The sequence below is a fragment of the Pseudophryne corroboree genome, chromosome 6 (genome assembly GCF_028390025.1).
Source record: "Pseudophryne corroboree isolate aPseCor3 chromosome 6, aPseCor3.hap2, whole genome shotgun sequence".
Classification (NCBI taxonomy): Eukaryota; Metazoa; Chordata; class Amphibia; order Anura; family Myobatrachidae; genus Pseudophryne; species Pseudophryne corroboree.
Window position 1 is genome coordinate 207412147 of NC_086449.1, and position 25544 is coordinate 207437690.

General features: G+C 42.4%; 1 protein-coding gene across 17 annotated transcripts in view; it reads right to left on the reverse strand.

Annotated features, from left to right (window-relative positions):
• The window catches only part of MEF2A (myocyte enhancer factor 2A), a 334719-nt gene that overhangs the window by 122 nt on the left and 309053 nt on the right, over positions 1-25544 (reverse strand). For 12 of the 17 annotated variants that reach the window (XM_063925692.1, XM_063925694.1, XM_063925707.1 and 9 more), the window contains 5 exons: positions 20226-20410; positions 19785-19808; positions 16592-16718; positions 12350-12476; positions 1-6573 (listed from right to left, as the gene is read on the reverse strand). The exon at positions 1-6573 is cut by the window's left edge and continues 122 nt beyond it. In XM_063925692.1, coding sequence (XP_063781762.1) covers positions 6240-6573; positions 12350-12476; positions 16592-16718; positions 19785-19808; positions 20226-20410 — 797 coding nt within the window. In that variant the 3' untranslated portion in view covers positions 1-6239. The remainder of the gene's footprint in view (positions 6574-12349; positions 12477-16591; positions 16719-19784; positions 19809-20225; positions 20411-25544) is intronic. The other 5 variants (XM_063925704.1, XM_063925706.1, XM_063925705.1 and 2 more) reach the window with 1 other exon arrangement.

Sequence of the window (25544 nt, forward strand, 5' to 3'; positions counted from 1 at the left end):
AAAGATAAAATGATACACCCATGGAGCAAATTCTCAAAAGTTCAATTTTGTTTTGTAATTCCCTTTACGCCAAAGTGACTGCGACAAAGTCCAGCTTCTGCCGCCAAATAGATCATAGTCCGCATACCCTGACCAACTTGCAAAAACATCCGAGGTTCATCTCAAGCAAAGAGTTCACTGTCACGGTACATAAAAGGCTTGCTCTGTGATCCGTACTGAAGAGTCTGGCATGTTCATTAACTGTTTCCCAGCCGTGTTAAATTTTCTAAAAACATTAAAAATTCCATGTTTACTATGTATTTCTTGTGTGCAGATATGGGTCATGTTAAAAAATGATTGGTAAGGCAGCAGATGTGACAAATCGGTATATTCCTTATAATGCCACATTGCACCACATCTCTGCTAGTCTTAACAGGAGTCCAATGGCCTCTATTATAGTAAGTGTTAAAAGGGATACGCAATCGGAGACTGTCCAGCTATTGTCAAGTCCAATCTGCAACTAGTTTGACACAAATAAAAGTTTTTGAGACCCCTTTTTTTTGTATCCTCTATATTTTTTGGTATCAATATTAAAAAAAAACAAAAAAAACTTAGAAATAGGCATGTATTGCAGAAACATTAGGGGTAAAGTAATAAAGGCTTCTATTACACTAAAATGCATACTTTTATTCCAAATAATTTTCAGCGCAGCACTTGTGAAAGTTGTGCATTTGCATAAATTAGAAATTGGGCTCCCTAACTTTCTTGTTGGGGAGTTTGAGTAGTGCCACTTACTGACAAAGCAAAAGCAGGGATGTTACATGATCAAACATGTCCTATAATTATTAAATAAAGGCATTATTATTATTATTTTTTTTTTTTCTCCCTTGAGCAAAAGCAGAAAACTTTTTATATCAGCTACACTGACCCTGTCACCTAACTTATCAGTAGCCAATAGAATCCTGACACTTGTAGCCATTCTAGTGGATGAAAGTGGTTAAGATCCTTTAGCATTACAACCTACAAGGACTGTACTTTACAGCTCACTCACATATCAATATTTTGAATGAGCTTACCCAGGTGCCGGCACACTCGTTTTAGAACATTCTGGTTTGCAGACCCTGTCTTATTTGAAATACTGCACAATGCATTTGAAAAAGTCATAACACTTATTACCACTATTACATGGGTGGCGTGGACACAAGATCCATAAAGCAATTACATGTACAGTAATTAGACCAAAATCAGTCCCACAAGATCCCTATTGATTAGCTCACTGCAGGTAAAAACCAGATTTGAACTTTTTTATTATTTTTAGTAGGACACCCCAATTAAATACGATAAAGGTCTACATCCATTCTGGGACACTACACATTTGTTTTAAATACTTTAACTAATACTAAAGCACATAACCTGAAAGTAGGCTGGCACTACTTGCTAAAAGTTCTGCAACTGCTGGAGAACCACAGGTTGCTTATCCTATGATCCGACAAGCCTTCTGTGGAGAGCTTTCAGTCCCAGTTTATACTACTTCATGTACTTTGAGGGGAAAACCCTCCATTGGACGTGATTCAATTGTTTTGGGTGCCCGTAGCGCCTGTCAAACATGATGGGAGTTATTCAATTATTTCCACGGACATCCTCACTCTGGTTGTGATAGCTGCATTCTTGTGGGATTAGCTGCGTAAAATGGTTTCTCCTGTGCTAAGTACAAGGCATACTTTACATGGATTTCTCGAGAGGGTGAGAGCAGAAATATGCGATACGTGCAGTGCCTAGCAAAACAATTGTATAGCTCCCGGTCACTTTAGATGGGAGCTACATGCGCCCAAAACAATGAAATTGCCTAGATTAAGTGAACAAAACAGACAGCAATACTTAAAATTAATAAATATTTTCAAGCATAAATGTGCACAATTAAAGAAACTGCAGTGTTGTAATATTTATATATTTTTACACAACATAATTAAATGCATATTTGTCAGTTATTCTTTAAAAAAGTATACAGTATGTACAGACTCTCTATGGTGTAATCTATACACATTAATTGGATGGAATAAACCTCCCGATTTAAACCTGACAAACAAACCTCAGTCATAAAACCTTCTACACGTTACAATTCTAAGCAACTTGGTGCAGTATATATTACTATGGAGAAATGTAAAAGGAACAAGTCCCACTCCAGTTTCTCATATTCAAAAAGTCATATTTTAAAAGATGGGTGATACATAGCATGTTTACGTTTTAGTGTCTTACGTTTGAACAGATTTTGAATGATTAGGTGGAAATAATGAAACTGACGCTTTTTTTTTTTAATAGAATTTGTTCTCTGGCCCATAAAAAGTAGCTCATTCCTGAACAGCTTAGTTAAAGGTTTCGTTTGGAATCATTCTGCATAGGACAATAATACAGTCAGCACAGCCATTTTGTAAGGCACACAAGATAATAGACAGTAAAGGGGAAAGTGTTACTGCTTATATTCACACTCACAACAGGGGAAAGGCGTCCATAACTTAATAAACCTCTATACGAAAATTAAAATGTTTCATCGTCACCACTGCAGGTTTCATTTAATGGACTTCACACATAGCAACGTAGCAAATAAATGTAATTGGTAGATTAATACCAGATTCCTGATGTATAGCAAGACACAATGTTACAACACTTGTCTAGTAGTGGCCTCACTAGTGAGTGCTGTTTTGTCAGAGCAGATATTATGGTTTTCTGCAGTTAGAACTGGGATTGTGAAGCTTGACAATGTTGAGGTAAAAGTTTTTCAAAGGGCCTGGTAAAATTCTAGTAACACCACTAGAAAACTTATATGTATGTACAGAAACTGAGGAATACATTTTATTCACATGTTCTGTGTGGATGGTGTAACCAGGCAGCCATGTTTGACCATTGCAACGATAAATAGCCAATCCTCTGCGGAAAGATACTGTGTAACTTCTATTACTTTACGACACAGGAAGGAGCCCAATATGTATGACAAGATTTATAGAATACATAAAAAAAAAATATATCTGCTTTAAAAAAAATGTCCCATAGACTCTCCAGTGCCAGAGGCGTTGTGTACATGGATCATACAGTATAACCTGGAAACCATACAAGGGTCATGTATACTAAGTGCTTGTTGTGCAGTATATGCAGACCAGTACCCAGGCACATATACATCTGTCCAAGCAGTATTATTTACAGGCAGCTAGGGCTAGATGCCAATACTGCTTGTGATTGGCTTATTGCAAATGCACCACTGGTGCTTTCATTGTTGCATATATAAAGTTTTAATGTATTAAAGGAACTTGTGAAACCCAACAGCGAATGTATTTCACAAGCAAAATAAATGGTTGAAAGCACAAGTGTATGTGTATGTCTGGTGTTTACTGGATGAATATGCGGATGGTGTCATGTTTTGCATTTTATGCCTGCAATGTGGCCTGCAATTGTGAACGCTTTACATTAACCCCAAAATATCTCTATACTGCTACACGGGACTAACACCAAGAAAGTTATTGGTAAAGCCCATCCCTATTCATAGTACTAACCCAAAACGGGTTCGGTATGATTTATAGACCAACACAATACCAACGGTCATAATCCCGACAGCCATTGGCCTACAGTCAAAATACAGACATTCATTATGCCGACATGTTCAAAATGCAAACAGTCAGAATACAGACATTTCATATGCCGACATGTAAAAACACCGACATGAGTGTGTCAATGTTGACATAGGTCGGCATGGACAACGCCTAAGTGTACCGCGTCCCCTGGGCCTCGCTGCGCTTGGCACACTATTATATTCCCCCTCCAGGTCCACTGGGATGGTGAAGTATGAACAAGTCTGTTTTGGGGGAAAAATTCCTTAAGAATGCATGTCGGTATTTTGACATCTCAAATGTTGGTATTCCGATTATGTCGGCATTTTAAACAGGTCGGCACAATGCATGACGGTATTTTGACTGTCAGTCAATGTGTGTCGGGATTAAGACCGTCGGTATTGTGTCCATCGGTAAATCAACTGCTACCCTCCAAAACAATGCATCCTGTAATGATATTCACATTTCATCAGTGATGTAATGACCCATCTCACAGCCATCACATTACTGGACAGCTATATATATATATATATATACAAATACTGGACCAGTGGCAATGTAGATGTAAAAATAAGGGGAAATGCATCATATGGATATAGGTATGTAGAATTTTACTAGCACTAAGATCAGATTTAACATATATATTATGAGCCATCTTATTATTGTAGAACAGAAACATTTCACTTTTCAATTAACTAAAAGAGGAAACAGAGACCACTGCTTTCCGTCCAGAAGCCACACCACTTAAATGTGCTTAACTTATTTCAATTTTACTTACAATATGGACATTATTTATCCATGACTTTCTGCTGTAAACAATTATTGAAAACACAAACACGGTCATCAATCGTGTACAATACCCACGACTGGAGGCACTCTATGCTAGACTACTATAGAGCGCCACCATCAGGATACTACGTTCTAAACCGTCCAGCTGCATTCTGAAACCTGAGCATTTGTCTTCTGTAATCAGTTCATTACATATATTTTGCCACGTTGCTGTGCATGAAATACAAAGTGAATTAAATTAGATTTAAAAAAAAAATTAACAAAAATACACACCACTGTGAAAAGCACAAAACAAAATTTTATACAACTCTCAGAAAAAAAAGGAGTTGTACAGTAACAGTACTAGCAATTAATACCCAAAAGGGAATACAGCATGTTTGACAAAATTGTACATTACACATTGAATACTCTACATGATAGGATATTGCCTTTTATCATTTCAAGTTGGCAGCAATCCACAAAAATATTTTTAGAATAACATTATAGATCTCCTTTTTAAGTTTGGTGAGCATACAATACATTGGTACTTACACCCTGTGGTGAAATATTTAGGATGCTATATACAAAGTTTGGCTCAAATATTAATTTACACATACAATTATAAGTATAGCATGGCTTGTTTTTCGTTTTGCTGATGTTGCATTATTTATGTTTACTTTTTTTTTTTTTTTACTCTCAAAAGCAAAAAAAATGTAAAGAAATTTTAAAAACAAACCAAAACAAAAAAATATAAAAATCATGAAATAACAGGATAGAGCTATAGTCTACAAAAAAACTCGAACATATAGCTTTGGTTTATATAAATAATTCCTTACACAAAGTGTTCAAAAGTATATTACTTTTATATATAGTTATTAATTCTTATGGGTATTGTTTTATTTAATTTTTAAGAATATAAAATATACACAAGCTAAAATCATTTCTTATATCTGTTTTCAAGGTATGAATGTAACAAAAAAATAAAATAAAAATAATAATGTTCTGAAACGTATCCCAATTATAACTTAATATATTAATATTTTTAAATGCCTCCAACAGGCGTATAAATTTTCATGCTTAGACCTGCCGCCCTCCCCCATTTTTTTCCCATTTTTTTTTTTTTTTTAAGGACACACAATTCAGGAGAACCTCCTTTTTCTTCCCTGGTACAATTGCTGTTTGTGTTGCACGTGCAAAAATAGATAATGTGGCTTAAGCCCTTCATATTCCTTTTGTGAATGGGGATTTACGTATGGTTCGGTAGGATACAACATTTCATATACAGTATTGCTCTCTTTTGTTTCCTGCTTTTGGGTTTTCATTCCTGCTACAAAGCCATAGTTTTAACTCGTCTGCTTACAGAGGGGCTATGAACAGATCGCGTTGCTTAATTTTTTTTCTTTTAATGCAAACCCCCTTAGTAGTAAGGGGTCAAGTAGGCTGAGGTGTTGAAGGGACGTGGCACTGCACTATAGGGATGAAGCATGTTTTCACTAACCTCATCCCCATATTAAAGAAACATCCCTTTACTATAGAAGTCTCAATGTGGTACAGTATAAGATGCAGAAAGTTTTTTCCCCTTTAGAAAAGGGTTATTCCAAACGCCACATAAGCGCCACATAGATTGTTGTAGGTCTGTGTACAGTCACTGCAGCAGGTACCTGATAGATCTGTGATAAACACAAGCGAGCTGACAGAAACACACAAAAGATAGACTTGTGATATATTTCTCTCTCCCTATATTTGCGTGTATGCCTAATATACATTATAGAAGTACATATATATATATATATTACACATACACTGTGAATATACATTAAGGGTCCTGCATCCTCTGTAAACGTTTTTTTAGATATGCTGGGCACTCAGCCACAAAAGATGAAAGTGAAGGCTTTATGTCACCCATGCATCCATCCTCATACGCTTCATGGAGGGGCTGTCTCTGTCCTCATTATTGGAATTTCGTCCCATGCTGACAGGAGAGTGGAAATCATTCCTGACGTCCTCTCGGTCACTCCCGTCATAAGAGCTGCTGGAGCTGCTTAGGCTGTCGACGGGTGACCTGCCCATTTCTGGGCGGGCCTGGTGTTGATGTTGATGGTGCTGTGGAGGGAATGCAGACGAGGCAACTCTGTCTCGTGGAGGAGATATCGGCTCTGACTTTATGTTGACATTTTGGTTGGTATTGATGGATAAGTTTGTACCCTGAGATAACTGCCCACCAGCCCTATGGAATGAATAAACAGACATTCGTTAATTTAACAGAAAGAGGACACATGTAACAAGTCATCAGCATAAGGTGGTACATGTGGCTGTGCTACGGCAGATAAGGGGCAGATGTGGCTGCGCTATGGGGGACACAGGGCAGATGTGGCTGCGCTACGGGGGATACGGGGCAGATGTGGCTGAGCTACGGCAGATAAGGGGCAGATGTGGCTGCGCTACGGGGGATACGGGGCAGATGTGGCTGCGCTACAGCAGATACAGGGGAAGATGTGGCTTCGCTACGGCAGATACGGGGCAGATGTGGTTGCGCTACAGCAGATACAGGGGAAGATGTGGCTTCGCTACGGCAGATACGGGGCAGATGTGGCTGCACTATGACAGGTAAGGTGCAGATGTTGCTACGCTACGGCAGATCCGGGGCAGGTGTGGCTGCGCTATGGCAGATCCGGGGCAGATGTAGCTACACTACGACAGGTAAGAGGCAGACGTGGCTGCGCTACGGCAGATGTGGCTGCGCTACAGCAGATCCGGGGCAGATGTGGCTGCGCTACAGCAGATCCGGGGGAAGATGTGGCTGCACTATTGGCAGATATGGGGGAAGATGTGGTTGCGCTACAGCAGATACAGGGGAAGATGTGGCTTTGCTACGGCAGATACGGGGCAGATGTGGCTGCACTACGACAGGTAAGGTGCAGATGTGGCTATGCTACGGCAGATCTGGGGCAGGTGTGGCTGCGTTATGACAGATCCGGGGCAGATGTAGCTGCACTACGACAGGTAAGGGGCAGATGTGGATGCACTATAACAGGTAAGGGGCAGACGTGGCTGCGCTACGGCAGATCCGGGGCAGATGTGGCTGCGCTACGGCAGATACGGTGGAAGATGTGGCTGCACTATTGGCAGATATAGGGGAAGATGTGGTTGCGCTACAGCAGATACAGGGGAAGATGTGGCTATGCTACGGCAGATCTGGGGCAGGTATGGCTGCGTTATGGCAGATCCGGGGCAGATGTAGCTGCACTATGACAGGTAAGGGGCAGATGTGGCTGCACTACGACAGGTAAGGGGCAGACGTGGATGCGCTATGGCAGATCTGGGGCAGATGTGGCTGCGCTACGGCAGGTAAGGGACAGACAGATGTGGCTGTGCTATGAATAATAACCGCTAAAGATCAAAGAATGAAACTGCAAGACGGACACTTCGGCAAAAAAAAATAAAATAATTGAGACTTTAATACTGAATGAAATATATATTACTGAATGTCGCTAAACTGAGTGTCTTCCACTCACGTGAAAAACATCTATATTCTAGTGACCCAGGTTTACCTGTATTACTTATTAATTCTGGCAATTGATTGTTCGGCCATAGAGCTAAACACTCACTACAAAGTAACTATGGACAGGCATTCCCAGCCTAAAGTTAAGTATGCGGCATAAAAGCATGCACAAATGTGTATAAGGTCAGCTTCTGAATGCACCAACAAGCCCTGGTGATGCCGAACGTAACCCTGGTGTCTGGGTCCAAACGTGTGTCTAAACAAACCAAGCCCAGTAGCTGTATGTATTACCATTACTAGCCAATGTACAGATGGGTGCAGTATGTTATGCCGGCGCTCGGGATCCCGGTGCCCAGCAAACAGGCGCTGGGATCCCGACTGCCGGCAGCTGGGCGAGCACAAATGAGCCCTTTGCGAGCACAATGGTGTGCTACGTGCACCACACTATTTATTCTCCCACCAGGGGAGTCGTGGACGCCCAAGAGGGAGAACAGCTGTCGGTATGCCGGGTGTCGGGATTCCGGCGCCAGTATATGGAGCGCCGGGATCCCAGTAGCCGGCATACTGAATACCACCCGTACAGATGTGTCCTTTTATTTACATCGCTGCGTGATGCGTATACATAGGCGCATGCATTGCGGTAATGCTGTTGCGCCAGGGTGCTGCATCAGCAGCTTTGTAATGCTGTGCCTATGGTTCGAGGGTGCGAGCATTCGCACCTGCTATCCTGTGACTGGCATGCTGCGATGCGTACAAAAGGACACATCTGTATTGTTAACATAACACTAAACACTCATTATGGGGTTGAACTGACTCATTTACGCAGTTGTCTCTTTTTTCCCACATGTACAGTGCAAGTAAATGTATTCTGGGTTTTTTTAATCTGAGGTGACGTTCCAGCCATACAATGATCAAGTTCTGTCTTTGCTTCACCTTTCCAAGGAATTATATGTCACATTGTATTTGTAAATTCTCATTTCGTAACATTTACAATCTAGGAAGATAGCTGGGATACGTAATGTCAATTTATTCTGCGTGGTGTGGGTGAAATAGGGCTGGGAAAATCGTGAAAGTCAATATTGCCGGCAAAACGTGCCCAATGTAACGTGAATGCGGCCAATGGCCCTCATTCCGAGTTGATCGCAGCAGGAATTTTGTTAGCAGTTGGGCAAAACCATGTGCAATGCAGGAGAGGCAGATTTAACATGTGCAGAGAGAGTTAGATTTGGGTGTGGTGTGCTCCATCTGCAATCTAAATCGCAGTGTAAAAATAAAGCAGCCAGTATTTAACCTGCACAGAAACAAAATAACCCACCCAAATCTAACTCTCTCTGCACATGTTATATCTGCCCCCCCCCTGCAGTGCACATGGTTTTGCCCAACTGCTAACAAAATTCCTGCTGCGATCAACTCGGAATGAGGGCCAATATTACAGACATTCTATGCCTATCTTTTAGTAAGCAATAACTGGCTTGCAGACAAAAATGAACCCTAGTGTGTAAGTGTGTGTGTACACATGTGCTTAGAGCAGACTAGATAGGCCAAATGGTTCTGATCTACTGTCACATTCTATGTTTTAATATCACAATAAAGTCTTCCTTGGCTGAAATGTAATATAAAAATCTCATCTAAATTCTAGAAAAGAAGAGAGATGTTGACTGTCCTAACTATTCTGTAGTGCTGTGTAGTCCATATTCAATAATGTTATGACACTATTTTTTAACTACTAATGTGTAGTAACACATGGATGTCATTTAGACCACAATCCGTATTACAGAATATACGTACTTATTTTTTACTGTATTTTTCCTAAATTACATCAGGCACCTCACATTAAAAAAGCAAGATCCTATCTTGACTAAGAAAATATTTTTTTTCTAAGCATATTAGAATAGAAAAATCTTCTAAAGTAATAAAGAAAGGAGGAAGTTGTTATATCTTCCTCACCAAATGCACTACACCCACCTCCCCTCTCTTACTAGCCCTTCACTGGCTCCCCTTCCCCTTCAGAATCCATTTTAAGCTTCTCACATACACTTACCAAGCCCTCACCCACACCTCTTCCAGTCATTAGACCTCATCTCCCTTTACACTCCAGCCCGTCCTCTTCGCTCTGCTAATGCACGCTGACTCTCCTGCCTACTGATTACCTCCTCCCACTCCTACCTCCAAGATTTTGCACGTGCTGCTCCCTTTTTCTGGAATTCTCTACATCTCCCACTCAAACTCTCTACCTCTCTACAAAAACTTCAAACGGGATCAAGGCTCACTTCTTCACCAAACCCAGCCATCTGTCATCCTAAGCCCTCTGTGGGCCACGCTCGCTTTCTACCCCATCTGTGTCACCTCTGTCTCTGTGCCCCTCCCCTTTAGAATGTAAGCTTTCACGAGCAGGACCCTCTTCCCTCATGTGCTTTTACGTCTCTTACTTAACCTATGTTCTTTTCAATACTCCCTTTCATGGCACCAAATCCCTCAGTTTTCTGCCACCCTGATCCTTATTTCAGTGCAGCTATGTTTATATACCCTGTAATTGTCTTATACTGTATTGAACTGTAAGTCACTGTCTTCATGTTTTGCTTATTTGTTTACTCTGTAATTGGGCGCTGTGGATACCATGTCCCAAGAACTCTAGTAGTTCCTTCATTATTACAGTGTTGTAACACTGGTTATTTTTCCTCATCTTCATATAAATGTTCATTAAGGACCCAATTTAGATTATGACGCAGACTTGTGGCCACCAACGACTGGACAGCCAGGTGTACAGTAGGTGGGTGCACTCATTAGTGCAGTACACTCCCTGGATATTCAATCTAGTTGATATCTGTGGGTTCCGGGGGCCTGGTGTAAAGATACATGCCGATATTAATGTTCAGCATTATGAAATACATTTAAAGAACACTGCTTCTCCTAAATGAGTTACCAGTGCTACAGTCTGGGCTGGTTAATGTTAAATAAGGGTGACAATGAGCTTTGAGCTAAAGTGGAACCCTTACTCTCCGTATGGAGTACACTCGCCATAATGTGAAACCAGCCTCAACCCCACGGGAGGAAAGTCCCTAAAGAAAGCTGGCCTGAAAAAATTGGCAGTACTTGTAATTTAAAAATTGATTTAAGTACTTTTGTTGAACTACAATCTCAGCAAGGTCTGGCAGTCATTGACTGCTTGGGCATTCTGCCACTTACAGAACTACAAGCATCAGCATGCTCACTACAGATGGGCAAGCAGCAGCTTGTGAAACTAGTGGTCTACTAAATGATGTATTCCAATAATAGTACAAATAGTAAAAAAAAAAATATATATATACACACACACACCACAAAAAACTAATTTAAATAAGGTAGACGTGAGACTCTGCAAAACGTCTTGTTTACCATTGCATTAGTCACCTACATCATGCGCCTCATTACGCTGCTACTGGGAAATGCAACACTACTAAAATTAAGGGCATCAGGCATTGATTTGCTTTTTATTCCTCTTTGTGTCAAGATGCAAAATTGCAACAAAAAGCTCAGTATTTACCGAAAGCTGCAGACATTATAAAAGAAAACTGCAAGCTATATAATAGAGCCAAACACATAATATATTAACATTACAACAATCTAAAAGGTAACTTTGGAACATCATAGAAAATGAGATGTTAATGTTAAGAGTTCACTACGAACTGCCGGCGGCACGGTGGCGCGCCACACTATTTTATTCTCCCTCCAGGGGGGTCGTGGACCCCCCACGAGGGAGAATAAGTGTCGGTATGCCGGCTGTCGGGCTCCCGGCGCCGGTATGCTGGTCGCCGGGAGCCCGACCGCCGGCATACCGAAGACCACCCAATGTTAAACATGTCCTTATCTTCCATATATAAACTCTTGTTTTTTTAAATACAGTATAGGTATAATCTGATTTTAAATAATAGTTTTCTTTTTATTTTATACTTTGCTTTCAAATTTTTATAGGTTGTTTTATTTTGAAAACATGCAAACATGGCTCCAGTTTTTTATATTATATAAATAATGTACAGTATACACAATGGGCTTTATTCAGATGTGGAAGCTGCTGTGTCCCGTGGCGCAGCTTGCCTATATCGACAAACTTTGCATACACAGCGGCCACATTACGCCTGCGTGGCCTCAAACATTGCGGGCGTTCACAGGGTGGAGACACGGCGTGGAGGGGGGGTAGTGAAGGGCCAAATGGGGGCGTGCTGGGAGCGTTTTAGGGGCGGCTGTGTGACGTTACATGCAGCCACTCTGATTATAAAAATGGCATTGTATCGCCTGACAGCACAACCTGGGATCAACCGTAATTTGATGCGTTCGCAATTTAATCGTGAGGCGGAGCTACGCATGCTGGGCAGCCATCTCTGAATAAAGGTGCAATATGTATTTTCCTATCATCTGCTATCAAGCCACCCTGCTGACACAGCATCTGATACTGTGTGAGGCGTACTGATGAAATAATGGTGATGAGTAATGGATGAAGCAACGGCTCTGACTGGACACTCACACAAGAGAGCTGAGGGCGACTTGCCCTAAGTGATGCTGCTGCCACGCAGACACCTGTCCGATAGGCAGCATTCCTGGAGAGTTAAACCCTTGGAGAACAGACAGGTCCGCACTGGTGAGGGAGAAATCTGTACAACAAAGAAATGGATGGTTTACTTCAGCATTCAAGACGAGTACAAGGAGACAAAAGCAAAATACATCATATTTAAATCAAGGATGCAAAAACACCAAGGGGTATATGCAATTCACGGCGAATCGCGGCAAATTATCGCCATTTTTTAATTCGACACAATTCGACAGGTGAATTCCGGCAGGTGGCTGCCGGAATTCACCATATTCAATGAAAAACGGATTCGACAGTCCCGCGGGCGAAAAACGGCCGATTTGCCGGATTTTGCCGCGAATTAAAAAAACGGGGAAAAACCCGGAAAAAAAATGGCGTGGGGTCCCCCCTCCAAAGCATAACCAGCCTCGGGCTCTTCGAGCTGGTCCTGGTTCTAAAAATGCGGGGAAAAATTTGACAGGAGGATCCCCCGTATTTTTAAAACCAGCACCGGGCTCCACTAGCTGGACAGATAATGCCACAGCCGGGGGTCACTTTTATACAGTACCCTGCGGCCGTGGCATTAAATATCCAACTAGTCACCCCTGGCCGGGGTACCCTGGGGGAGTGGGGACCCCTTCAATCAAGGGGTCCCCCCCCCAGCCACCCAAGGGTGAAGCCCGAGGCTGTCCCCCCCATCCAAGGGCTGCGGATGGGAGGCTGATAGCCTTGAGGAAAATGTCAGAATATTGTTTTTTCCAGTAGTACTACAAGTCCCAGCAAGCCTCCCCCGCAAGCTGGTACTTGGAGAACCACAAGTACCAGCATGCGGGAGAAAAACGGGCCCGCTGGTACCTGTAGTACTACTGAAAAAAAAAAACCCAAATAAAAACAGGACACACACACCGTGACAAGTACAACTTTATTACATACTGCCGACACACACATACTTACCTATGTTGACACGAAGCAGTCGGTCCTCTTCTCCATGTAGAATCCACGGATACCTGAAAATAAAAGATAATTATACTCACCTTCCAGCGTCCAGAGATACATCCACGTCCAGAAAATAATCCAGGTATTTGGCAAAAAAAAAAAAAACCGCAATGACCCGATCCTGCGGACTGAAAGGGGTCCCATATTGACACGAGACCCCTTTCCCCGAATGTGCCGGGACCCCACGTGACTCCTGTCACTGAGGTCCCTTCAGCCAATCAGGAAGCGCTACTACGTGGCGCTCACCTGATTGGCTGTGCGCTGTCTGTGCTGTGACAGCGCATCGCACAGCTCTCTTCATTACTTGCAATGGTGGGAACTTTGCCGTCAGCGGGGGGGTTACCCGCGGTCAGCCGCTGACCGGCGGGTGACCCCACCGCTAGCCGCAAAGTTCCCACCATTGAATATAATGGAGAGGCTTTGCGATGCGCTGTCTGAGCTCAGAGCCAATCAGCAGAGTGCAAGGACGTTGCACTCGCTGATTGGCTGAAGAGACCTTTCAGTGACAGCTGTCACGGAGAGGTATCTGCATTCGGGGAAAGGGGTCTCGTGTCAATATGGGACCCCTTTCAGTCCGCTGGCACGGGTTTTTGCGTTTTGTTTTTTTAACAAGTACGTGGATTATACTCTGGACGTGGATTTATCTCTGGACGCTGGAAGGTGAGTATAATTTTTTCACAGGTACCCTCGGATCGTCGGAGACTGTGGCAGTCGGCGTGTCAACATAGGTAAGTATGTGTGTGTCGGCAGTATGTAATAAAGTTGTACTTGTCACGGTGTGTGTGTCCTGTTTTTATTTGGGTATTTTTTTTCCAGTAGTACTACAGGTACCAGCGGGCCCGTTTTTCTCCCGCATGCTTGTACTTGTGGTTCTCCAAGTACCAGCTTGCGGGGGAGGCTTGCTGGGACTTGTAGTACTACTGGAAAAAACAATATTCTGACATTTTCCTCAAGGCTATCAGCCTCCCATCCGCAGCCCTTGGATGGGGGGGGGGGGGGGACAGCCTCGAGCTTCACCCCTGGCCCTTGGGTGGCTGGGGGGGGGACCCCTTGATTGAAGGGGTCCCCACTCCCCCAGGGTACCCCGGCCAGGGGTGACTAGTTGGATATTTAATGCCACGGCCGCAGGACGCTGTATAAAAGTGACCCCCGGCTGTGGCATTATCTGTCCAGCTAGTGGAGCCCGATGCTGGTGTATAAAATACGGGGGACCCCTACTCTTTTTGTCCCCCGTATTTTTTGCACCAGCATCAGGCGCAGAGCCCGGTGCTGGTTTTAAAAATACGGGGGATCCCCTGTCAAATTTTTCCCCGCATTTTTAGAACCAGGACTAGCTCGAAGAGCCCGAGGCTGGTTATGCTTTGGAGGGGGGACCCCACGCCATTTTTTTCCTTGATTTTACCGTTCCAGCTATAAAAAATAAAAAAAAATAAAAAAAATATTTTAAAAAATATATAAATAATACTTGTGCCTCCAAAAAAGACAAACCAAGTACCTAATCCCTTCTAATATAAATAGATATGCTATTACAAAAAAAAAAAAACACCAAAAAAAACATGTTTTAATTTTTTTTTATTGGTTTCACCCTCCAAACTGTGGCGGATTGAAAATGACGAATTTACTGTCTAAAAGCACTGCTGTCGAATTTCCAAACTTGAATTGAATACACTTTGGTCGAATTGCAGCACTTGTATCATTGCAGAAAAGTCGAATTTCAAAAAGTCGAATTTTGAAAGTCCGTTTTTTTGATGGAAAGCACTGACGATTTTTTTTTTTTGGCGAAAAATTCCCGAAATTCAACAATTTCGGGAATTCGACCGCAATTGCATATACCCCCAAATAAAAAAATGCCAGATTTCTGTCATTCCCTATATACCAATTTCTGACATACGAGTTCTTCATACACAACCCACACACACACACACACACACACAAGTAAATGAATGCAGGTTCTCACAATAGTCTATGGGGGGAATGCAATTGTGGGCGGGAAATTAAAAAACTATGCACCACTGGGTTTTTACTATTCAACTGAAGCACAGAAAATGGGATGCAGTGATTTCTATGGAAATAATTGCGCCTTTTCTCAGGCAACTTCAGAGCAAGTCTAATTTTTTCTTGAAATTGTTAATTTTAGGAAAAAATCACCGGGACTTGCACTGGCGCCCCCTTGAGGACTAATCCAGCAAGTTTCCAATTATTTTAATACGTCTGTAATTACTTATTATTAATAATTATTATTATTACTTTCCTTCTGAAGCGATGTCTTCTACTCCAGCATCGGGATCCGGACCCCTGCATCAGCAGTGAGTGTGTATGTGTCCAGCAGCTTCCTTCTCAGCACTGAAAACCCTGCGACCGTTTTTTCCCAAATTGGATAACTCGTGTATCAGGGGAATACATACCCGCAGTAATCCAAAATTGGTGTGAGGCACGCAAGTTTTTTTTTACCTCGCTAAACCTCGGGAAGACACTGGCTTCCGTGCAGAAGGTAGATTAAACGCTCACCCTATGGAGTTGCTGGGCCAGCAACATCCCCTCCCCAGGCTGGGACCAGCACTTGGGGAACACATATAGCAGGGGAACCCTGTCATAGAGCACCACCTCGTTTATTAACCCGAGTGATGATCAGTGCAGAGTCACCACTTACCTCTGCCATACCCCGTTCTCCACCATCTACAACAGCGCTACTTGACTCGCCATCACCAAAGCTGCATACAGTATCTGTAGATTAGCAGGACGCTGCACATCTACATTGAGTGATATTTAAAGACACCCCTTCCCCTTCCCCAATCCATCTTCGGTGTATATGAACATTTGTAACGAACTTTACTCAAAACAGAACTTTCAAGACTTGTGCTGATACTTGTCCCATCATCAGTATTTGTCATTCTCGGTTTTCACCATTTTTCCATTCTATTTTTTTCATTAATAATTGCAAGCAAGCTAATATTGTTATTTCTACCACTGATTTTTTTGTGATTACAGCAATGTGTTAGTAAAACTTGTATACTTTATCTTGATTGTTGCAACATACTGTAGTATTATTTCCAACTAGATTAGTAAACATGATTTGTATCAAACACACACATATTGTTTCAGCAGCTGAGCGCTGTGCACCTTCTTTGTCTTATATTTCGCTAAGATAGTTTACCCAATAAGACAGATAGGACTCTTGTAATAGACAATATTGGTTAAACTAACCTGTATTGTATGCAGTTGGCATGCCAGAGTACACCAGGCCCTGCGTTGCCAAACTGGGAGTAGTTACAGAGACCACTGGAGTGGCAAGAGGCTGTGTAGACTGAGAGCTGCTTATCCTTTGGGTATTCTGTGAACAAACAGACCAGGATTAAAAAAAACTATTAAATTAGTACTGCCTTGTATTACAGTGCAAATCCACAGATTGATATAAATGGTCAAGCAGCAAACTGGAGATCGAAACAAATGAAAAGAGAAGCAATAAACCAGACTGCATAATGTGGAAGCTTTCAACTTGTGTCTTAGACAGTGGCATAGCACAGTCCCCGCAGACCCTGCGGTGGCTTGGAGGTGCTGGGTGGCCTGCGGGCAATAGGGGTACTGTTGGAACAACTGCCCTGGGCTGCCACGCCACTGTCAGTGCAGCAGGGAGGAGCAACACCATGGGAGAGATGTCCCTCCCAAAATGGCCACTGCCTCAGAGGAGACAAGTATTATGGATAATAGAGGAGGAGGAGGCGGTAGCCATTTTGGGAGGGTCAGTGCAGAGTCGCCACTTACCTCTGCCATACCCCGTTCTCCACCATCTACAACAGCGCTACTTGACTCACCATCACCAAAGCTGCATACAGTATCTGTAGCAGGACGCCGCTCATCTACATTGATTGATATTTGGCAGGCATGTTTGTAGAAAACTCTGCACAGATGCTGGAAAACAGGGTGGATTCCATGCCATTTGCAATCAGCCTAGGATTCAAGACCTACAGGTGGTTGTAAGTTTTGGTGGGGGAGCCATTCCATTTTTTTCTTTATTTTGCTAAGTTTGTAATTTTTAATTACGTAAAAACCATCACCAAAAAAAAATAAATCAAACTTACACAGATCCCAGGGATCTATGCAATGTTTGTAAACCACAGTAGGTATGCCTCCTGATAGGTGTTTAAAATGGATGGGAATCAACAGATGGTTCTTTTAGAAGGCACAAACAAGCTTTAGTAAATGCTGTATTTTGCAGTTAGAACCCGCCATCAATCTGCAGCAATGACCATCATTTTGGCAAACCTGTCACTTCGTAAATTTAACCTTTTGTACACACTGCCAAAACTTGACTGTACAACCAGTTATGTATTCCACAGCACATCATGTATTTATTCAGCATTCCTACAAAACTGATATACTGTAGTATGTCTTCTAAAGACTAAACTTGTCTGAATAAATATATCTGTGATCAAATACATTCGAACATAGCAATAAAGCATGAAATAAAAGTTACAGTGGTGTAACCAACAGAGGGCAGTCTTGTTCTGCTAATAACAGATCATGCACATTAGGACTACCTGCATGTCACAAAGCAAACACAGAAGATATTATTAATATTTACATACAGTATATAGCGCCAGTATATTCCGTTGCGATTCACAATTGGGATATATAAGTATGTACTGTATACATACACATACAGATTTAAAATATACATACATGCATAACACTACAGAAACAATACAGCATGGCAGGACATGCACATGCAGACTAACAGACCATGATTTGCTGGCGCTCAGGACACATGTTTGCTAGGTAGTCAGTTCCTTATACATGGATAAGTACATGTGCCTACATCACACTTATTATCTGACTGCAAATCTGATCTATAAAGCCAAATGTGTGTACAGTAATTGGTGTCTGGGGGGAGAAAGTCCCTGGTATTTATGTCAGTTTTATCAGTTTCTTATATGTGCACTTGTTACACACTTGCCTACTTTTGAAAAAGCATTTCAGGGAGATGTGAAAGTAACACCTATCAGTGCGGACGTGTACTGCTACATCTGAGAGGCGTGTCATAAACATGACTGACATCCAAATGTAAATGAGCCCCAAAGTTAGCAAGATCTATTTGTTGAAAAAAGACACTGATATTTTGCAGGATTTGTTTGTGTATTGTGCTTTACAAGAGGATCCATATACTGTAAGTGGCCACGAGAAACCTTATTTAAAATGCATGTAGCCATAGGGATCATTGTGCCAATGCAGGGAAATGGCACCGATGATCCCATTTGAATGTATGTATCTCTGATTTATTCCCCCCTAAGAATGTAACAGCTACATAATGGGGGTAAGGTACAATCAGGGAGATTGCTGTTCTGTGCAGGGAGTCAGGGAGATTGCTACTATTTCAGGGAGTCTCCTGCAGAATGAGGGAGTGTAGGCAAGTATGACTTGTTATGCAGAAAGTTTTGAAAGCCAGAAATGACATGAAAGCAATGTTTGCCGCTACCGAGTAGTAGTGTCACACACACACACACACACACACACACACACACACACACACACACACACACACACACACACACACACAATCACTAGGTATTCTCCAATAGTCACAGCAAGGGGCACTGCTACACAATACCAGGGTGGGAGCAGCTGTTTATTTAGCAGGTTCTTTGTAATGTTGTATATTATAATTATAGAACATCCCACTGTCTACAAAACCCAAGCATTCCAAATGATAGATCCTAAACCTACAAGACTGGGATTAAGAAGCGCAGGATTTGTAGTCATCTGTCATATCCATAGCTCAGATGTTTCACAAATCATGGCATAGAGATTGGCATTAAAGATGCAAAGGGGGAGGGTTGGATCTCAATGAGCAGCAGAAAGGTAAGAAATAAATATATATTCAGGTGTGAAGAATGCTCTGACGAGTGCCTTGTGGGGCTTGAAGCTGTCTGTATACATAGCAGTCTTGTGTTTGAGCCCCCCTAAGGAAGATGAGATCATTTACAGCTCTGTCAAGAAATGACCTCATCAGGGATGATGTAACCTCAGTGTAAGGAGACAGAGCTGTGCTGCACTCTTACTAGGCTGAAGGAAACGTACAATAACCTGACAAACAGTGAACAATGATATGCGGGGGGAAGGGGGGCAGTGGGAGATGATGTGTGGCACAGTCCTGTGGTCGGTGCTTTTCCAGACACAAAACACAATATGCATTTCACATGTAATGTTCCCTTTAAAAACAACTAATATAAAACAAACCTTTAATTAATTCACCAGGTGATAATGGATTTCATATTTTATCCCATTCATTTAGTAATAGTCTAGTTCTTTTTTTTTTTTTGTGATGTTCCAGTGATTTCAAAAGGGAACATTTCTCACAATATATTTATTTGTAGTTTTGCCAAGCACACATTAAACTCACCAGGTCTAATTCATCTTCTTCTGTCTGTACATAAATGAGGAAAAGCAGAATTATAGAGGATAATACACTGCACTCGGTCGAGCTTGAGGTTCCTATCATAAAGTGAGCTGGCAAATACAACTGTACCCACCCTTGTAATGATTTCCAGAACCACTTGTATACCCCGTTTTGAATGTGTAATGCAATGGCGATAGACAGTCAGATAGTATAACAGGATACAAGTGATTTGGAAATATATTTTGTAGTTCACCCGATCGGACTCCCCAGAAAAGCACCTGGTTGACAGATAACTACCAACACCAGCTTTTGCCAAACAGCAGATCGGATGCAAACATCTTTAGTGCTTGCTATGTACTTTAGAGTGAATCACTGCTACCTATACCTATAACGCTCCCAATCTACCTCCTTTATAATGCATCACATATTAGACAGGACACTAACCAAAGGAGGCATCATTCCTTTGCTGGAGGGAGGTATGACCACACGCAAGTCTGGCTTCCGGCTGTTCATTCCCAGGTTGCCCCCTGGAGGAGGTGGGGATTTAGTTGGCATAACCTTTCCCAGTCCATTGCCCCCTGCAGGTCCTAGAAGACTCGGAGAAGCCCTTGGATTTACAAACCCATTACCTTAAAAAGAAGGAAAGAAACAACAGTTATTAGCGTGAACATATTAAAGTCCCAAAATAATCTATGCTGTGCAACCCCAAAGAGTCACCAACTGTCAAAATTGTATAACCTTTACATTTACTGTAATGCGTCATTTATAAAGTGGCACCATTTGAATCAACGCTGTGAAGATAAAACATTGCACAAAGAATGTTTTCATTGTTCACATACGTGCCCCTAAACCTCATAACTGTAGCCGATATTTGTGAATACTTGGTCCCTTCCTGTTGTATCACAAATCAAATGTGTTAGCCTTAATTAGCTGAACATCTGTTGGTTAACTTGGTAAACATGTACTTCTTCTAATCAGAATGGCCGACCACTGCACCATGTGTGGTCTACGCTATTCCAGATTAGAATTCACACCACAATACCTGTAAACCAGGACAACCCATAGAATTCTTTGGCAAATTTTGAAAGTCCAAAGTGCCAAAACAGAAGTGTAAGAGGGCGGAGAATGGCCACATGCATGGGACTGTAGCTGAAGGGCTAGAGCACTGGAGCAGCACACTTCAGTCACCGGCACATGCAGCCAAATTGTTTACAGATCCGTCACATTGGAGATTTGATTATGCATCCAGGTTACATGTGGCCTACAGGCTAACACGGGAAAATTAAGCAAATAGATCAAGTGGGACATTAATATCCTTATTAATACTATTTATTTAAATGCCCTGAGTATATTCCACAACACTTTGTATTTAGGAACAAATAAAACCGTAACAAAACAAGTATGTGTATAACTGAACACCCACAGGATGTATGAGGGCCCTGCTTGTTCATAGTCATGGCCAAAATTCATACCACTTACACTTACCCAATCTATACAAGTCATGCACCTATTCCATTATGAAAAACATCAATAAAACTCCATAATACACCTAATCATTCCCACTTTCCAAATACAAAGCAATCATTCCTACTTTCCAAACACACCCCTCAACACATACACCTTCCTAGAAACATCATCCCTCTCAAGAATGGCAAATTGGGAGGTATGTGTATATAGAAACACCATGGGGGAAATTCAGAGTTGATCACAGCAGCAAATTTGTTAGCAGTTGGGCAAAACCATGTACACTGCAGGGGAGACAGATGTAACATGTGCAGAGAGAGTTAGATTTGGGTGGGGTGTGTTCAAACTGAAATCTAAATTGCAATGTAGAAATAAAGCAGCCAGTATTTACCCTGCACATAACAATATAACCCACCCAAATCTAACTCTCTCTGCCACACCTACAGTGCACATGGTTTTGCCCAACTGCTAACAAATTTGCTGCTGCAATCAGGTCTGAATTACCCCCATGTTATGAATTGCACGCAACACTGTGCTAATTAGTATGTTCTAAAAACAGAGAAGCAACTCTAATATGAGTGTTCATGGAAATAAAGAACGAAGTGCTGTCCCCTCACAGGAAAACCAGGACAGATGTGAGCCCTTTCTATAGGGCACCACAATCAATATGGGAAAAGCTGCAGAGGACCTGTTCTGAGAGATCAATTCCTTGAATCACAACCAGGGCTATGTGGGGATTATAGATTTATTTTATTTTTAACAAGCAAGACCCAACACAATTCCTATCGTCTTGTCAGTACTGTCACAGAACCGCTCTCTTTCTCAGGCTTTCTGCAGCCAGGCTCCAAAATTAATCAGGCACCAACTGGGGAGCGGAATCTGAGAGTTCCAGGCAGTCACTTCTGCTGTTAATGATGTCTGATTCAATCCTATTTTTCTGTCATAACAGAAGGCAATTACCCAGCAGAAGAGCCAGTGCTGTGTGAATAGCGCTGGCTTTAGAGAACTGTGCTGCTGAAATGTCTCCCACCTCATGATGAGCAGAGATCTTGCTGAATCTCCCCCACGACTGAGCAAAGGCTGGACGATGGCTAACTTATAAGATAATGGAGCAGTGATGTGAAATAAGGCAAAAATGACTGGGCTGTGGCCAGAATGTGTAGATTTTATTTACATTATTATGTGATCAAGTGATTAAAAAGCACAAAACTCAAGGGTGCAGCCGAGTTAAAAGGTCATTAAGGTGAAAAGAGGATGGAATCCCTATCAGACATGCTCTGCAGATCCACGTGTGTGGCTGCGTCTTCCAATGTGCTTGTAATACGCTATGTCCCACTCCGAATACACCTTAACAAAAACAATGGTAAACCCTAGGTATGGAGTTCCTACAATGGTATAATACCACACGTTCCTTGCTAATCTTATTATGTCCCCTACCATGAAAAACAGTTAATGTAACAAAAATGAGTATTCGATTTCTCGCTAAAGGAAAGTATTGCTAAGGGACATGCGCTGATCAGCTCTTTCTACTAAACGATCATCCATGATTTCCATCCTGGATTTTTACATCTAGCCTCAATACGCCATGCAGTGCTAGATGCCTGATGTGAGTCAGCCACCAGGTCTTAAGCAACGCAATGCGAACAGGATGCATCAGGAGACTGTTTTTTTCCTGTCTATTCGTCAGCACAGACATCCAACTGACTTTTCAAACTTTTGAATTCCCCCCATATATTGTGTGTGACCAAGTCTGTATACCCAGCAGAACAGAACTTGTACTGGGAACAAAAGCTGCAGCTGCTACATTGTTGCACTTCATATACAGATTCAGAGACTCAGTCGCACACAGATAAACAAGTGTCATATATTAAATTAATCAGCACAGTCTCCTCAAGTGTCCTTGTTGTATTGCGTTGTGACTAAGATGCATTTCAACAAAAAAAGCAAAAGTCGCTAGACGCTAGATGATTCTATCACGACCTGGCGTGCCAAGAGTGGCTGCAGCAAAAATGTATAAGGACATACAGTATCTAGATCATAGCTGTCTGTGAGTATAGCATATACTACATAGCTCAGCTCTCCTGTGTTTTATTAGACATATGTCTTGGTTTCTTCCATTATTCCAGCACTGTGAGGACCTTTTCATAAAGTGCCTTTCAGCAACATATAGGATATCTTAATAGAAGAGAAACAAGCCAATGTGAAAAAAAGTGTTCTCGTTATACACCTTATGCGTGATGTGCATGCAGGGCCAGATTAACAATGTGGCGGGTGGAGCTACAGCTCCAGGCCTCCACATAAAAATAGGCCCATCATCCTGGCAGCAGGATAATGATCAGCTGCACAGCTTGCCAAACAATCAGAAATCACAAGTATTAAAATAGTTTTTGTAGTTTTCTCACAAAATTATGCAATTGTTCTATGTTTATGCATTTAGGGAGACATTAGGGCTCATAGTGTATAGGGCAGGGGTGGGGAACCTCAGGCCCGCGGGCCGTATAAGGCCCACAAAGCCACTTGATCCGGCCCAGCCAGGCTCACCTAACCGAGGGAGATGCCGGGCGCCCAATGAAATTTTGTTACCCGCGGGCGCCCAGCTCTTTTTCCTCAGCAGCAACCAGAGGCAGGAGCTCACTCCTGAGCTCCGGGTACCGGCTCAGGCAGTGTACATGTGCGGCGCTATGGGAGAGTGGGCGGCCAGGCGGAGGGCAGCGGTCCGGAAGCCGGAACGGGCCTGGTGAGTAATGTGTTTGTTTGTTTTCTTTTAATGTGTGTGTGTGGCCCTACTAGGGGGCATATCTAATGGGGCATAACAAGTGACTGCGGGCATATCTAATGGGACATAACAAGTGACTGGGGGCATATGTAATGGGGCATAAATGACTGGGAACATATCTAATGGGGCATAACAACTGACTTCGGGTATATCTACTGGGGGCACAACAACTGACCGGGGGTATATCTACTGGGGCATAACAACTGACTGGGGGTATATCTACTGGGGCATAACAACTGACTGGAGGCATAACTACTGACTTGGGGCATATCTACTGGGGGGCAGGCCAATTTTTAAGTTGATAATTTTTGTATGGCCCCCGAAGGATTTTATAAATATCCAAATGGCCCTTGTTAGAAAAAAAGTTCCCCACCCCTGGTATAGGGTGTACACACTCACATGGCTCTGACAACATTCACACAGCACTCATCACAGCTCCTACCCTCTCAGTATAGGCCCTTGAAAATGTTCAGCTCCAGGCCCATGTGGCCCTTAATGCGGCCCTGTGTGCATGAGGTACATATGGGTGAGGTCTCTTACCTAGAAGCCAGTTACCCCGAATGTTTACAAATATGGGAAAACAAAATGGTAAGTTATTTCTGCATTGCAATGATTTTGTTTCTTCATATACAGTATATTACTTTCCGGCAATAATAATATTCCTCTCACTGGAATTTCCCAATGGAGCAGCTGAGTGATAGTCCTCTCCCGTGCTATATTAGCTTACACCTGTAAAAGAACTCTTACTGTTTCACCAGCAGCTCCTGCACAGTGAACCTGCAAGGCCGGACTTTGACCTCCAGTTCCACTTTTGCAGGAAAACAGATTAATATCTGGGGTTTTTTTTTTAAATATTTTCACTTTAGGAAAGAATCTAGGCTGTTTACATGAAGCATTTTCCTGTAAAGGTTCACTACTAGACAAGAGGATTGAGCCTTATTAAATGGGTCCCCCATACAAAATGATCTGCCTAGGTAGCAATAGAGGCTTGTTCCATAGAGAAGCTCACAGTGACAACCTCATGATCCCCCACAAGGCCACGCCCCCTTATGTGTGACCATGTCTCTTTTTTGCAGCGCGCGGGGGAGATCCAGGGTGTGCACCAGGTGTCGATTGGTTAGTACTTTATGTCTCGCCTCGCTTTGATAAATTTCCCCCCAAGCGAAGAACATTTCATATAAATCATCTTAACTATAAAAAGTTAGGAAAGGTGGGGCCAACACTGATCTCTGTATTATCAAACAATTACCGATCAACTAACCTGAATAACAAAGTACTCTGCACCAGTCACCTGCATACAGCAGATAGGATGTTTAACAACGGAGCGAAGGCAGCCATCATCATCCTGAGCTGCCAGCCTAATACTGCACCAGGAATCAGCAAAATGACTATAAATATTAGTTCAGCTGACACAAGGTTTACCTCCTATGCGGGCACACAACCATCCCCAATGTATAGCAATACTACCCATCACCATCCACATAACATTGTATGCGTATGCGTTTCTCTGTAGGCATTCCTCA